This window comes from Emys orbicularis, chromosome 13 (assembly GCF_028017835.1).
Source record: "Emys orbicularis isolate rEmyOrb1 chromosome 13, rEmyOrb1.hap1, whole genome shotgun sequence".
Classification (NCBI taxonomy): Eukaryota; Metazoa; Chordata; order Testudines; family Emydidae; genus Emys; species Emys orbicularis.
The window spans coordinates 34859857-34874345 of NC_088695.1; the positions used below are offsets into that span (position 1 = coordinate 34859857).

Consider the following 14489-nt stretch of genomic DNA (forward strand, 5'->3'; position numbering starts at 1 on the left):
TGTCGTGGTTAACAAACCAGACTCCAGGATGACTCTGTGCAGTTTTGTTCCGAGTAGGACGGGAGCGCTACTTACTGACAGGTCCTTTTGGGGAAGCGTCATTAAAATGGTCCCCTCCTCTGAGCTAGATAAGAGGAGCTGCTGACATCAGGACAGGTGTCTCTTAAAAGCTGCCTTAAATTCTCCTCTCTTCCGTGACTCTGTCTAATCACCAAAATACGGTAACAGAACAACTCCCTGGAGTTTCCATTTCAGACTAGACAGTTAATGTGGACAGTGGTGCTGACCCCAAGCAGAAGGACTGTCTCAGCTACTCAGACAGTGTGAAGAATAGGGCTCCTGGTTCTTGAGACCTTGGATCATCCCTCCACCATGTCGCAGTTTTGAACAGAAATAACAGGAGTACTTGTGGCACCTTAGAGACTAACAAATTTATTAGAGCATAAGCTTTCGTGGGCTACAACCCACTTCTTCGAAAGCTTATGCTCTAATAAATTTGTTAGTCTCTAAGGTGCCACAAGTACTCCTGTTATTTTTGCGGATACAGACTAACACGGCTGCTACTCTGAAACCTGAGTTTTGAACAGGTCTCTTGTCAGTTACAGCTGGTTTTGGTGGCTTCAGCCCTGGGGGATTTAAGTGAAGCACTTCCACAGACAAAGCAAAATCTGAGCGCATTGACTAAACGTGTTTAATTTCAGTGGTGGCTCCGCTGCCACTCTGCCCGCAGGATGCGTCATTGCCCCAAGTGGTAGCATGTGACTGAGCTGGAAATCGCTGGGATCATTTCATTGCTCAGCAGTTTATTGAATTCACTTTCCAGCGCCATTCAGTGCATTTGACAGCCTCTATTTCTTCTGTCCCTTTTTAGGGAGCTACTTTGCCAGCCATTTCATCATGGGAGGTGAGAAGTTCGACTCCACGCACCCGGAGGGCTACCTCTTTGGAGAGAACAGTGACCTGAACTTCCTGGGAAACAGACCTGTAGTGGTAAAGTGAAATTCATTCAGCTGGGTTTGCAGTTAGGGAGGAATCTGATATTGTGAGACATGGGGCTTGAATTGCCAGTTGGCCCAGGGGTGAAAGTAACTTACAGGACTTATTGGTACTGCCGGAGTCCTGAGGGGGCGTGGCCTCATCCAGAAGAGGCGTGGCCTCAACCGGAAAGAGGCGGGGCCTCTCAAGATTTAAAGGTCCTGGGGCACCGGCTGTGGCTGGGAGCCCCAGGGCCTTTAAATCAACCCGGGGCTCCCAGCTGCAGAGGTGGCTGGGAGCCCCCGGGGCTCAGGGGCAAATTAAAGGGCCCGGGGCTCCGGCCACCGCGGAGCTCTGGGCCCTTTGAATCCCCCCCGCAGCTCCAGCAGCTGGAGCTGCAGGGGGATTTAAAGGGCTCGGGGCTCCCCACAGCCGCGGGAGCTCTGGGCCTTTTGAATCCCGGCACCAGCCCAGCCGCCGGAGCTGCGGGTGGGATTTAAAGGGCTCTGGGCTCCCCCCTTTAAATCCCCGCCGTGGAAGCCATACCGGACCGTACCGGCTTACTTTCACCTCTGAGTTGGCCAGAGAAATCTGTCATGTTTGGGTTCTTATCCCACACCTATCACCATGGTATCTGGGTCCGAGCTACAAAACTCAGATCCCTGGATACAAGCTTCCCAAAGTTTGTGGGGGTGTTTGGATTAGCCCATTACAGAGAGAGGTGTGGAAGGGACGGCCATGAATTTTAGAGTTGGGTGGTTTCAGGCCCATCCTTACAATTAGAAGATGTCTAACTGATGCTCTGCTTGCTGGGTAGATCCAACTAATTTCAACAGGCCCAGGATTTCGCCTTCTAAATCTGTGGGTGACTCTAGTACTGTACTCACAAAATGGAGATGCCGATAGCACCAGTGCAGGTGGGCAATTGACGAGCTTCTCAAGGCAGCCATTCCAGTGCAGCTCAAAGCGGGGATGCAATGTCCCTTGCCCTACCATTGCTGGCTCTCTTGAGAACACACACTGCCAGTGGCGCTGAGCTGTGATGCACCCAAATGAGGCCGTGCGCCAGAGACTACCCAGCTCACACTCCCTTGTGACGTGAGCTTGTGTTTGAGTCCAGGCATCAAAGACAGGAAAGGCTGGTGCATGCACCCGCTCCACCTACCATAGCTTCCATGGCCTCGTCTTTAATTCGACTCCTGGCGCATGTGACGAGGCCCAGACTCAGCCAGTCAGCATTCATTGGTTTGTCTGAGGGCCGGGCTGAGGGGCACAGGCTACCCCTGCTGAGGCCTGCACTCTGCGCACGGGAGGCTCCATTTCCAAACACTGGGTCCTAACTAGGCCATACTCTAGACGGGTCACCACCTGGATCTGTGCATTTTCCGTGATTGTCCGTCCTGTGAGTGCCCATGTGCAGATGCTGGATTTGTGATGTTCTCTCAGGCCCCTGCATTCAAAAATCAGACTCCTAGTGCGTTTGGTGAAGGATATAGGGGAGCATGCCGTACCTCTCTCCACCCCCAGAAGTGTGTGTAAAGCAGACACTCTTTCCCAATGGCAAGAGTCTGATTGTTGTCACCCAGCATCTTTTGCTGGTAACACCATTCTTCAGTGGCAGCAAAGACACTGATTGGTCTACACTGGGGGGAGGGGAGGTTGATGTAAGATACGCAAACTTCAGCTACGCGAATAGCGTAGCTGAAGTCGAAGTATCCTATTCGACTTACCCTGCTGTGAGAACGGCGGCAAATCGACCGCCGCGGCTCCCCCATCGACGCCGCTTACTCCTCTTGATGAGGTGGAGTACGCGCGTCGATTCAGGGATCGATTTATCGCGTCTAGATGAGACGCGATAAATCGATCCCCGAGAGATCAATTTCTACCCGCCCTATTTACCTAAGTCAAATACCTAAGTCAAAGGTTCTTAACTTGCCACTCACTACCACCCGGCTCTTCCCATACTGTTAACAGGGAGAGGGGTCCTGGCAAAAGAAGTGGCAGCACCGGGAAAGGTTGAGAACTACTCTCACAGGTGTTGAATATAAATACTGATGTTAGAGACCACACCCACAGCCCAGCTGCCGTTTTACACTTGACCTGCACGCGGTAATTGGCCTTGCGTGTGAATTTTATCATTTGCACTGACACTTAGAAAACTTGGCCTGTGAAAATCTGATTGCAGATTGACTGACAAACTGTTGCCTTTCTGTGTTCCCTTTGTTTTCCTCCTGGAGATATACCGAAGTATGGGTGGGTGAGTGGGGTGGCACATAAAGCACCCGCTTGGACCAGCATGTTTAAATTAGGGTTGGAAAGGGTAAAGCAAAAGGATTATTTTATTTGAGAACTTTGCTTTGTAATTGCTGAAATACAAATAGTCTCATCACTTCTTTAACTTCTGAAATTGACTTGGAAATGAGAGAGAAATATTTTCCAGCTATGTGGCTGAAGAGGAAGAATCTTAACCACATTCTACCATATTGACTCTTATCGTAGGGGTGTGTTAATTTCAGGCTATAATATTAATGTGAGTCACCCCTGTTGGGTCCTGTTGCTTTGACGTGACCGTTATTGCTTTAACAATTGGAGTGGAAAGTTCTGCAGATTCCATCAGCCCCTTTCTTGCTTTGTGAATTGCCTTCACTTCCTGCCCACCTTTGACGCGTGATGCGTTTCTGCATGTCATGTAAATTCTATCAGCGCAGCCTTCCATCTCTGTAACCCTAAACGGTGGGAGGCTTTTTTTCCCTAAGTCCATGGTTCTGATTTTCTTCTTACTTACCCCACTGTAACTCCTTTGGCTTAGGTGGCTTTACTCCTGATTTACATGGTAAATGTATAAATTTGCTTGTGTCCTCCAGAAATACTGCATTTAAGTTAGTTCCTGTCTATTTGTGACTTCCCTCAGAGACTTGCAGGTAAAATCCGGATTTTATTAAGGACGTGGAGGTCTGAGCCCTCGACACCATGAACTAGATCTGCTGTAGTTCAAACAGGAATCGCATCAGGGAAGTCTTAAGGCCTCTGTTACACAGGAAGATGATGATCACGGTGGTCCCTGCTGGACCATGGTGGTCCCTGATGTTGCTCTTCAATTACATGCCAATACACACACTTCTGACTCGTCCCACCCTGGCGAATCATTGGAGGTTTACTCTTGCCACCTGGCCTATGTTTGCTCGAAGGGCAAATTACCACAACGCAGCAATGGAAACAGGCAGCTCAGGATGAAAATTTAAGCTGTTCTTTTCCTAGCTGAGATTTTTTTCGTTGTATGTCATTGTTCCTCATGTTGAGCCCACCCACCTGCACTGTGGGGGGGTCTAACTCAGCCGGTGTAGACTAGGGTTACGTCTCCACTACCCTGGGGATGTGATTCCCCTGCTCGTGTACATGTAGGGTTACCAGATAGCAACTGTGAAAAAACGGGACGGGGGTGGGGGGTAATAGGCGCCTATATAAGAAAAAAGTCCCAAAAAACGGGACTGTCCCTTTAAAAACGGGACATCTGGTCACCCTATGTACATGTATCCGCACTAGCACTCCTTGGCCTAGTTAAAATCGCAGTGAGTTACAGTAATTCACACGGAACATTTACAGCAGTTCATGGGGCAAGGGGCAGGATGTCGGCAGGAGAGGGGGAGCCAATCCAGGGCCAATGTCACACCAGGAAGGACGAGGTCTGTTTGACTTCTCCGTCACTTCGGTTGGACGGCTGGCTGTATGCTTTATAAAAGTATAAATAGCAGGCTAGCCGCGGTAGCACAGAGAGCGGCGACAGAGGCATGGCAGAGCCGTGCCGAGCACCTACACACTGATTTCAGGCAGCTCTGGTCCTCACCCGCTCGACTGTACAGCCACTGCCCATGCTGCTGCGGCTCCCCTGCTTGCGCTAGCCCGGTGGGAGCTAGTGCGTGTACGCGAGCAGGGGAATCGCACCCCGAGCTATAGTGTGGACGCAGCCTAAGGTGTGTGGTTTACAATGGGCTATGGCTGAGACACTGAAACAACCTTTTACTGGGGCTTCCTGTCAAGTCCTGGGCCTCTCCCGAAAGCCGCATTCCAGGTGGTCAGACCCTTTGCTGCTCGGTTACTAATGAAGCCCTTGGGGGCTTGTGAGTGCTTAGATTGTGAACGCTAATGAGGCGTGGGGGGAACCCCACACTGCTACGTGAGAGGAAAGGCTGAAGGAAGGTTGCGGCCCTGCCACCAGGCCCAAGAGTCAGAGGGCAGCGCGCGCTCTCCACACGACTCGGCTCCAGCAGCAGGTGGGGTAGGGGAGGAGGCAGGGGCACTTTGGGCGAGCGGGACAGGGTGAGTGGATGGAGGTAAACAGAAGAAGGGACCTTGCATTAGGCTGGCCATGGGCCTCAGTCAGATTTCCCTGGAGGCTCGTGTTATCTCCCCCATGGAGCTCTTAGTCCGCATGAAGCGCACTTGCCTTCCCTCACCCCCCAGCATGAGCATTACAGGTCACACTAGCACTTCTTCAGCCTGCCCCTGCCGGGGTCCCCTCTGCGCCTGCAGGTGTGGTGTGCAGTCTGCAGGGCCCAGCATGCAGGAGAACCCGTCCAAGCAAGCTAGGCTGAAATGGACACCTGGTTTCCCTCTCTCATGCTCTGGGTGTGCAAGGGAGAGAGGATGACTGTGTGTGAGGGCGGGGGCCTGGTATGCAGGAGATTTGGGATCTGCTCCCAGCATTGCTGTTGGCTCCCTGGGGCAGGTAGCTTAGGGCTTGATTCTGAAAGAGGCTGAGTCCCCTGGCCCTGATCCAGCAGAACTCTTAAGCACATACCTAATGTCAAGCACAGGAGTGCTTAAAGTCAAGTGTGTGCTTTGGGGCCTTGCAGAATATTTGTGGACTGCAGCACATGATTAAATGCTGTGCTGAATTGGGGCCTACATGGTGACTTATTAACATGATCAATGCACTGTTAATGCAGGCCATGGTGCAGAGAATGCAGCTGCTGTTTGCCTGCATGGGACAGCCCGACCATCTGATGATGTGGTTGCCTGGTGAGTTTTATGATCTAACAGTTAAGTTTATCCATTGTTTAACTAAGGGGGGGAAAAATAGAACTTACCGTTCACCATCTTTGAAAGGCCCTGCCTCCCCATGCTCAGAAATGGCAGCTATATTTTGACCTACATCCTAGCATCAGACTGTCAAGATGGTAGCTTCTCATTTGATTATTTGTCTTCATTCCATTTAAGGCCATTGAAAGTGATGTATAATATCACTACTCATACTACAATAGCAGCTGAGGTCAGGGCCCCATTGTGCTGCTGGGCATGCCCCGAAGAGTTTGAAATCTAAAGGTCTGATCCTGCATACAGCTGAGATAGAAACATCATCCCCATTTTATAGACAGGGAATTCAGGCACAGGGTAGATCAGGTGACTTGCCCAAGATCTTAGAGTCTGTGGCAGGACTGGGAATTGAACCTAGATCTCCTGAGTCCCGGTTCAGTGCCTTAGCCAGGAAACCTTCCGTCCCATGGTTAGAGTGTTTTATCTAGTAAACTCAGCTTCCCCTTTAAAATATTACATTTTTTAATCGTTAGTGGATTTTAGTTAATTCCGCAGATGAGTGGCTTCTGGTGGCAGGATATATCTTTTTAATAAAAAGGAGAGCACATATTTTGGTGGGGATAATGTACAGCTGTGTGCAGTATTCGTCCATGCCAGAAATTATTCTTCATAATGGCCAAGTTGCTGGAGGGCTGTTTGCCTTCTGCTCACAAGAGTCCCTCAATGTGCCGTGTGCACAGTACGCTCTGTGCGAGTGAATGGAGAAGCTGTGCTAAGATGCTTTCTGTTAAAATAATATTCAGAATTTATAAAGCCACAAAGTTTCCTCTTTCTTACTGTTTTGAATGCACGAAAATGAAAGGTGGATCTGAGCCTTGAGATGTTTGTTTCTTTGTTCCATTGCTTGCACATTCGGTAAGTGGAAGAGAAACTCATGAATGGTGGCCTGCCAGGACTGGTTTGTTGTGGTTGGCCTGCTTGTGAATGCCGGGTAGTAATTCCTTGTTTTTTATTCTGTTTAAAGAGCACTGAAGCTTTTGATTTATAAAGATAAACACGCATTTAAAAGACTACATGGCTCTCACAATTCGAGCTGCAAATGTTTGTCAGATATTTGGGTTCTTTGCACTGGGTGCCGTATTATTTATTTATTTATTTATTTTTTTATTTGTTGTTTGTATTATCATAGCACCCAGGTGCCCTAGTCGTAGCCCAGGACCCCACTGTGCTAGGTGCTGTACAAACACGGAACAAAGAGACAGCCCCAGACCCAGATAGCTTACAGTACTGTCTATTTTCATATAAGCACTTAACAAAATAATTATGGATTGGAAAGACTTTGCTTGCCTGCTGAATGAACCTATTTGGAGGAGGGAAAGCACTCCTGTGATGCTGCGCGCCATCACTTTGAGGTGTCGGGATACCAGTGCCATGCAGCACCAAGGGAGTTAAGGGCTGCACAAGGATTTAGCTGTCTATTTAAAATCAGTGGGAGTCCCACAGCTAAACCCCTCACCCCCCCCCCAACATAAGAATGAAAATTCAGCCTTAATCCCAGTGTATTTTTTTTCCTCCAGCAGTGATTGCGAGAGAGCCTCCTGATTACAGTAAAAGCCTATAAACTGCCCACCATGCATGCTTCCTTGTAGCAGGGACCCTGACATCAGATAGCCTTTACAGCATCTGAGAGGGTAAACAAACAGCTTGGAAAGAATTAATGCTGCATTTCCAACTAAAGCAATGACATTGTTTGCTCTTAATTAATGATGGGCCTGAGCTGCAGAGCGTTGCTTTAGAGCCGCGTTTCTCCAAGGTTTCACGTGATTGGAGCTGGGGTTCTGGTTTGGCCCATTCTAGAGCTACTAGCTAGTCCCAACGTTTGACGTTAGGTGTGACCTTCCGTGAGGTTGTGTGGGATGTTTGGGTCAGTGAATTTGGTTCTTTCCGCTCTTAGGGTCAGGGAGTTCTTTGGTAGGACTTTCTCAGTGTACAGAGTATTGTCTCCCCAAACTCTTTGCAGAGCTCTTCTGAATGAATAGTTACAGCCTCTGAGCAGAAGGAAAAGAGATGCTTTGAGATGGGATTTTGAAATAAGATGGAGCAATACAGGAAGGCACTTCCTGGTAGCAGGAGATTCAGAGAAGAAGGGTCCTGCACGGAGAGTCTGTCTACACAGCCAAAGCTGTGCCTGGGCTAGTCTGTCTGAGCTAGCTTGAATCCAGCTAGCGCGGGTAATAGTAGCAACTCCGCCATCGCAGTGTGAGCTTCAGAATAGGCTGGCAAGCCAAGTACATACCAGGTCTATGTTGGGCTTGTACTGCCTGTGCTGAGCTGTCTTCATTGCTATTGTTACCCAGGCTAGCTGGATTCAAGCTAGCGCAGGTAGACTAGCCCATGCTCAGCGTTTGCTGTGTAGGCAGACCCAGAGCATGGCGAGACTGGGTGGTGGGACTGGGAGAGAAGCAAGGCATGTGAGAGGCAGGGCTCGTAGATGGGTTTTGGAGATGGGTTTGATTCTGTGTCTCAGCCACAAACTTCCAGTGTGACCTTGGGCCAGTCATTTAATCCCCCATCTGCACCATGGGGTCGATAATATTTCCCTAGGGGCGTCGGTAATTGGGAGGCCCGTGGAGGTTAGGGTGAGGATACTCCTGAGACAGCTAGGACTGAACAAGGGTTTTAAAAACAGGGAGGGGTGGTTTTGAACTGGATCCTGAAATGTATGGGGGGGGCGGCATCGCAGAGTTCCTTTGTCCATGAAACCCGCAGTCCATCCAATGACCACAAGGACCGTTGCTTGTTCGGTTCACTACGATGACGTGCGCCCGATGGTATTGCCGACCATCATTGAGCAGCTCTGCCATTTTGCCGTTGAACGTGCTCCACGCCACCCGAGAAAGCCGGGCGCGGGTTGCATTCCTGCAGCCTTCCCCTTAAGGCTTTACAAATACCTTCCCTGGACCGGCTTACAGTAGAAATCCAGACATCACCTCCCCACCTGTGTCCTGGCAGCACTGTGGCAGATGTGGCTGATACCTAAATCCCGACCTATGCGAATAGGACTTTGGATTCAGGTTTGGGCGAGCAGAAGCCAAGGTGTTAAGCAGTATCTGTTGGACGCTCATGAACTCTTTCCAATACTGATAGGATAAATAGCTCATCCTTAACATGGAAGCAGGAAGGAGGCTAACAAAGAAGCCTGACAACTTGATGCAGATTAGTCTAGACAAGCTTTTGCTCCCCCTGCCGCCTTCTTTCCTTTGGTTCTGTGTGTCTGGATTTATTTATTTAAAGAACAGCCATGAAGTGTCTGGGATCCTCTCGGAAGCTGGAGTTTGCCGCGTTGCTGGTGAGCTCAGCAGAGCGTTAAATGTCAGCCACTGTTGGGAGCCTGCCGGACTTGGGAGACATTCATTGTGGGCAGTGTTGCGGGGGTGTGTGTGTTATGATGTGCTTTACGGAGGGAATAAACCAAAGGTGAGTTGTCACGCTGGCCTACAGTGGGAGGAGCGGAGGGCACAGGAGAATCTCTAGGTCGGATGTTAGTGGGGACAAACCAATGTCAGGGGAGGAAATTGGGGGACAATAGTTGCTCTTTAAATGGTAAGTGAACGTACTTGGGGTTCTTGGAGAAATACCCAGGGCCATAACAAATGCCTACCTTGTGCACTGCATGGAGGCATCTGCTTTGACTGTGGCCCTATAGACTTTACTGTAGGGCCAGGAGGGGGAGACATTGGTGGTGGGAAGCCAGGTGTGGATATGTACGCAGACCCAGCCACCACCACGCTGTTGACCAGATGAACCCATTGAAGCCAGCAGCCTTGCCAAGCTTGATGTTGGCCCAAGGGGTTGGGTGGGGAAAGGTGAAAAGCTGAGTGGGCTCTTTGCTGCCATCCTTATTGCCCCTCTGTGGAATACAGTGGAGTTACAGCAGGGCTCAGCCTGGCCCACGAGCCAGAGAGAGAGATGGATAGGGAAGGAGGTGCCTTATCGGCAGCCTGCTGAGACTTTAAGGCCAGAAAGGACCATCATGATCATCTAGTCCAGTGGTTCTCAACCTGTGGCCCAATCTGCACACAGCTGCGGCCCATGTGACACCCTCAGGCAGTATATATATTGTGTGGCTGTGGCTCACATAACACACACAGCGCTGCATGTGCGGCCCACACTTGTAAATAGATTGAGAACCACTGATCTAATCTGACCTGGAAATCGCAGGCCACAGAACCTCACCCACTCACTCCTGTAATAGCTCCATAACCTCTGGCTGAGTTACTGAAGTCCTCAAATCTTGATTTAAAGACTTCAAGTTACAGAGAATCCACCATTTACTTTAGTTTAAACCTGCAAGTGACCCATTTCCCATGCTGCAGAGGAAGGCGAAAAACCCCAAGGTCTTTGCCAATCTGACCCCATGTAGTTGGTGCTTTGCTAGTCTTGTCATTAGCCAATAGGGTGATAGGGAAGTTGAGATCAGTCAATGAGGTCTTACTGTAATTAACTACAGTCTAAGAAAGCGCTGAACTGGAAATCTAAGGAGGCAGAGATCACGTGTGCAAAATAGGAAATATATTGTTAATGGAGATGTGCAACAGTTTTGCAGTAAAACTGAGACCAGTCAAAATGTGCCTGTGTCTGCGTTTCACTGCAGAGTCAGAAACGGGTCTATTTTTGTACATGCAAAACATTTATTGAAGGTTTTGTATGATTTTTCTTTGATGGTCGCCTGTTTCGGGAGGCTATTTCTGGGACCAAAAAATAAAATAAAAATAGGCAAAGTTTTGAGTGAAGTTGTGCTCTCGTTAGCAGAAGTGGCTTTGAAAATAATAATTTAAAAAACCCTCTGAAAAGATGCAAATATTTGACATGCAAATGCAGGATGTAAAATTTCATGAAAAGTCCAACTGTTCTGGGTGTGAAACTGCGAACACTTTCACAAAGCAACTCTTCCACAAAACTTCCTCATTTCATCCACTCCAAAGTGCTAGCATCCTTCCTGTTCTGAAGAATGCCTCTGAAATTCACAATTGCTGGACAAATCACTGTCCAGTTCTCTTTAGCATTAGCCCTTCAGCTGGGAGAATGGCGACTCCATCTCACAATACATAGGAGAGAACAATATAACTTGCAGAGATCGGCCCAAACCAAAGCCCGCTCCAGATCTGAACTTTGCTGGCACCTGTCTCCTACAATGGGTTGACCTGAACACCCCTGGAATCACAGAGATTTCACACCCAGAGCTGAATTTTGTGGGTCAGGTCCAGCTCAGTTGAGATGGGACTTTAACCCTTTATCACGGCTCTGTCTATTCTGCGTGTTCCCAATATATGCAAGGGTATGTCTACACTGCAATCAGAGGTGTGACTGCAGCACGTGTAGACACACCTGATCTAGCTTTGATCTAGTTGGCTTGAATGACAGCAATGAAGCTGTGGCAGCACGGGCTAGCTACTCAAATATATACCCAGGGTCCCTTGTAGAGCCCATGCACAAGGGCTTGTACATCCCATAATACTCACAGCTATTGTGATTCGAGCCAGCTTGGGTATGTCTACACGTGCTGCAGTCGCATCTTCAATTGCAGTGGAAACGTGCCAGTGCTAGAAAACAACATCACAGCAGCTTTCTCTCGCTCCAATTCTATACGTGACATTGGTTCCCGTTTTCTCCTTTTTGTGATGTGGATTGTGCCTGACTGCACTGGCCCAATAGCGCGCGATGACTCCTTGACGGGAGACGGAAGCTAATAAAGACTGGAAATGTGCTTCCCTGCTTGGAGAATGCAGCTCTCGCTTTCTCTCTGCATTGAAGACATAAAGAAAATCCTGGGGCAGCTGCCATTTGCCAGGCATTGCTTTACCATTTGTGTTCACGCATGCCCTCTGTTTATGTACTTGCTAATCAGACCATTCTTGCCATCAGGAAATTCGGGCCAGATAATTGCTCACTCGCCTACAAAAAAGCCCACTTGGTGTCATTTGTCAGCGCCTCGCTCGTTGCAGCGTTTTGCCTCGGCGCTGCCCGAGGGTTTCAGATGGTCGGTTTTCTCTTCTCAATGGCTTTGCATGGGTCCCATCAGCAGCGCTAACCATCCAAGCTTTGTCCTTACAGCTGTGCATGGCGTGGCAAGTTGTCACCTGTCTCTGTGCCCAGGCGTTCTGTGTGCCAGTACGAGCAGTTCTTAATGTTTGCTGGATCTTACCTCACGGCTGTCCACTTTGAATCCAGTGCAAGAAATCCTGCAGATCACTGTTCTACCTGCAGATCAGATAGTCTTGGAGTAAGCACCCTCCTCTGAACAGAATATGCCCACTCTGTATATGGTCCAATTCTCCCCCATTTCTAGGGGTTTGGCTTTTTTGGTAACTCATCTAACACCACTAGACAAAACTCAGCCTAAGCTTTCCTCGCAAGCTTGGCTGGTCGTAGGTTTTTCCATGCATGGCCTCTCTGTCCATAACCTTAGCTCCTACCTAGAGAGAGATTCTAACCCTCTCATGTCCTGACTGCGGTTAACAAGATTCATCAGCGAACGATTCAGCAGGGAAGAGGTTGGATAGGGCCTGGACTGGGATTTGGGAGACCTGCGTTTGATCCCTGGCTCTGCCACAGACTCCCTGCGGAACTTCCGGCAAGTTAGTTCATCCACCTGGTGCCTCAGTTCTTCATCTGTAAAATGGGAATAACATGTCCTTCTTGCACAGGGTGGTGTGAGAATAAAATCCATGCATGACTTGGAGACTCTGGGATGCTACAGTGATGCCGGCATTCCAGGTCCCTGGCTAGATAGCAGTAATTCTTTGCAGGGCCCTCTGCACCAACATCAGGATGGCTCTGGAGAGGAGCACTGCACCCCTAAGCAGAGTCATAGATTCTAAGGCCAGAAGGGACCACTGAGATCATCTAGGCTGACCTGTACAGCACGGACCAGAGAACTTCCGCCAAATTCCTGGGGCGTGTCTTTTAGCAAAACATCTAGTCTTGATTTAAAAATGGTCAGTGATGGAGAATCCACACCCGCCCCCCCCCTTGGTAAATTGGTCTAGTGGTTAATTACTCTCACTGTTAAAACATTTATGCCTCATTTCCCGTCTGAACTTACTGTGTGTGAACTTGTGTTAGACCCTTCTCTGCTGGATTGAAGAGCCCATTATTAAATATTTGTTCCCTATGTAGGTGGTATGGACTGTACTCAAGTCACCCCTTAACTTGCTCTTTGTTAAGCTAAATAGTGTGACTCGCGAGTGTTCGGGTCCGTCTATGTAGCAAAAGCTGGGCAAGCGCTAGCCTGACCGAGTGAGTTTGAATCCGGCTAACAGTGAAGACAGCGCAGCGTGGGCAGTACCAGCCCAGCACAGGCTCTGGGTAGGTAATGTCCTCCGCTCTCCAGCCTGCACTGTCGTGTCTTCTCTGCTGTCATTACCCAGCGCTAGCTGTGGGAGGCCAGCCCGTGCACAGCTGTGCTGTGTCCACAGACAGTCTGCCAGCCTGTTACACTTGGGCTACTACAGAATTTGCCTTTTGGTGGCTTGCTGGGCTACTGTGGTTGTCTTCCTCTAACAGGGCAAGTTAGGTACATTTCTGGCCAGGTGATCAAAAGATGCTATTTCTTGTTATTAAGGAGATTTGTTACGAGTGAGGTGGAGGTAGGGTGACCAGACAGCAAGTGTGAAAAATCAGGATAGGGGGTGGGAGGTAATAGGAGCCTATATAAGAGAGAGACCCAAAAATCGTGACTGTCCCTATAAAATCGGGACATCTGGTCACCCTAGGTGGAGGGCAGTTGTCAGCTGAGGTCTCTCAAGTGGTATGTGCAGGCCATGAAACTATACACTAGCTGAACGGATATTAAACCTACTGTCCTTGAAGCACTGTTCGTACTCCCATGGCATGCGTGGCCAGCTTAGACCAAGCCAGACTGTCCTCTAAACCATTTGACAAGCCATGGCCTACACTGGATAGGGATGTAGGGTCTAACCCGCAAGATGCCGAGTGTCTCCTGACAAGAGCTGAGTGCCCTCCATTCCCACTGGTGTCTGTGGATGCTAGAAGACCGTAGCCATTGCGTCCCCACCTGTGTCCTTGCAGGGCTGTGGCTGCTTGTACGCGGTACCAAAGACCTGGTCTTTCCTGCTGGGGTGAATTTAGCCCTTCCCTTCTGCTTTTCCACATCCCCATGGTAACTTTGTACAACAGGCCCCTGAATGCTTCTTGCTGGGATGGGAGATCAATACCAATTTCCAGTGCTTGGTCCCTGCAACAGACTGTAGCGTGTAATAAACACGGGCCATTTGGGGGAGGGCAGAAAGGGCTGTAGAGATGGTGTTACTGTCTGTCAGCACAGTAGGTGCTGGGCTGTAGCTGAAGTTCGACTGGCCAGATTCTGCTGGTACTTGGGTGTAGGTCGTGATAATAACTCCACTGACTTCAGAGCTAAATTATAAATAAATAATTAAATAAATTAATGGAGATATAAC

At 49.2% G+C, this 14489-nt stretch overlaps 1 protein-coding gene across 1 annotated transcript in view; it reads left to right on the forward strand.

Annotated features, from left to right (window-relative positions):
* The window catches only part of RNF157 (ring finger protein 157), a 79051-nt gene that overhangs the window by 13474 nt on the left and 51088 nt on the right, over positions 1–14489 (forward strand). The window contains exon 2 of the mRNA XM_065415828.1: positions 872–990. Coding sequence (XP_065271900.1) covers positions 872–990 — 119 coding nt within the window. The remainder of the gene's footprint in view (positions 1–871; positions 991–14489) is intronic.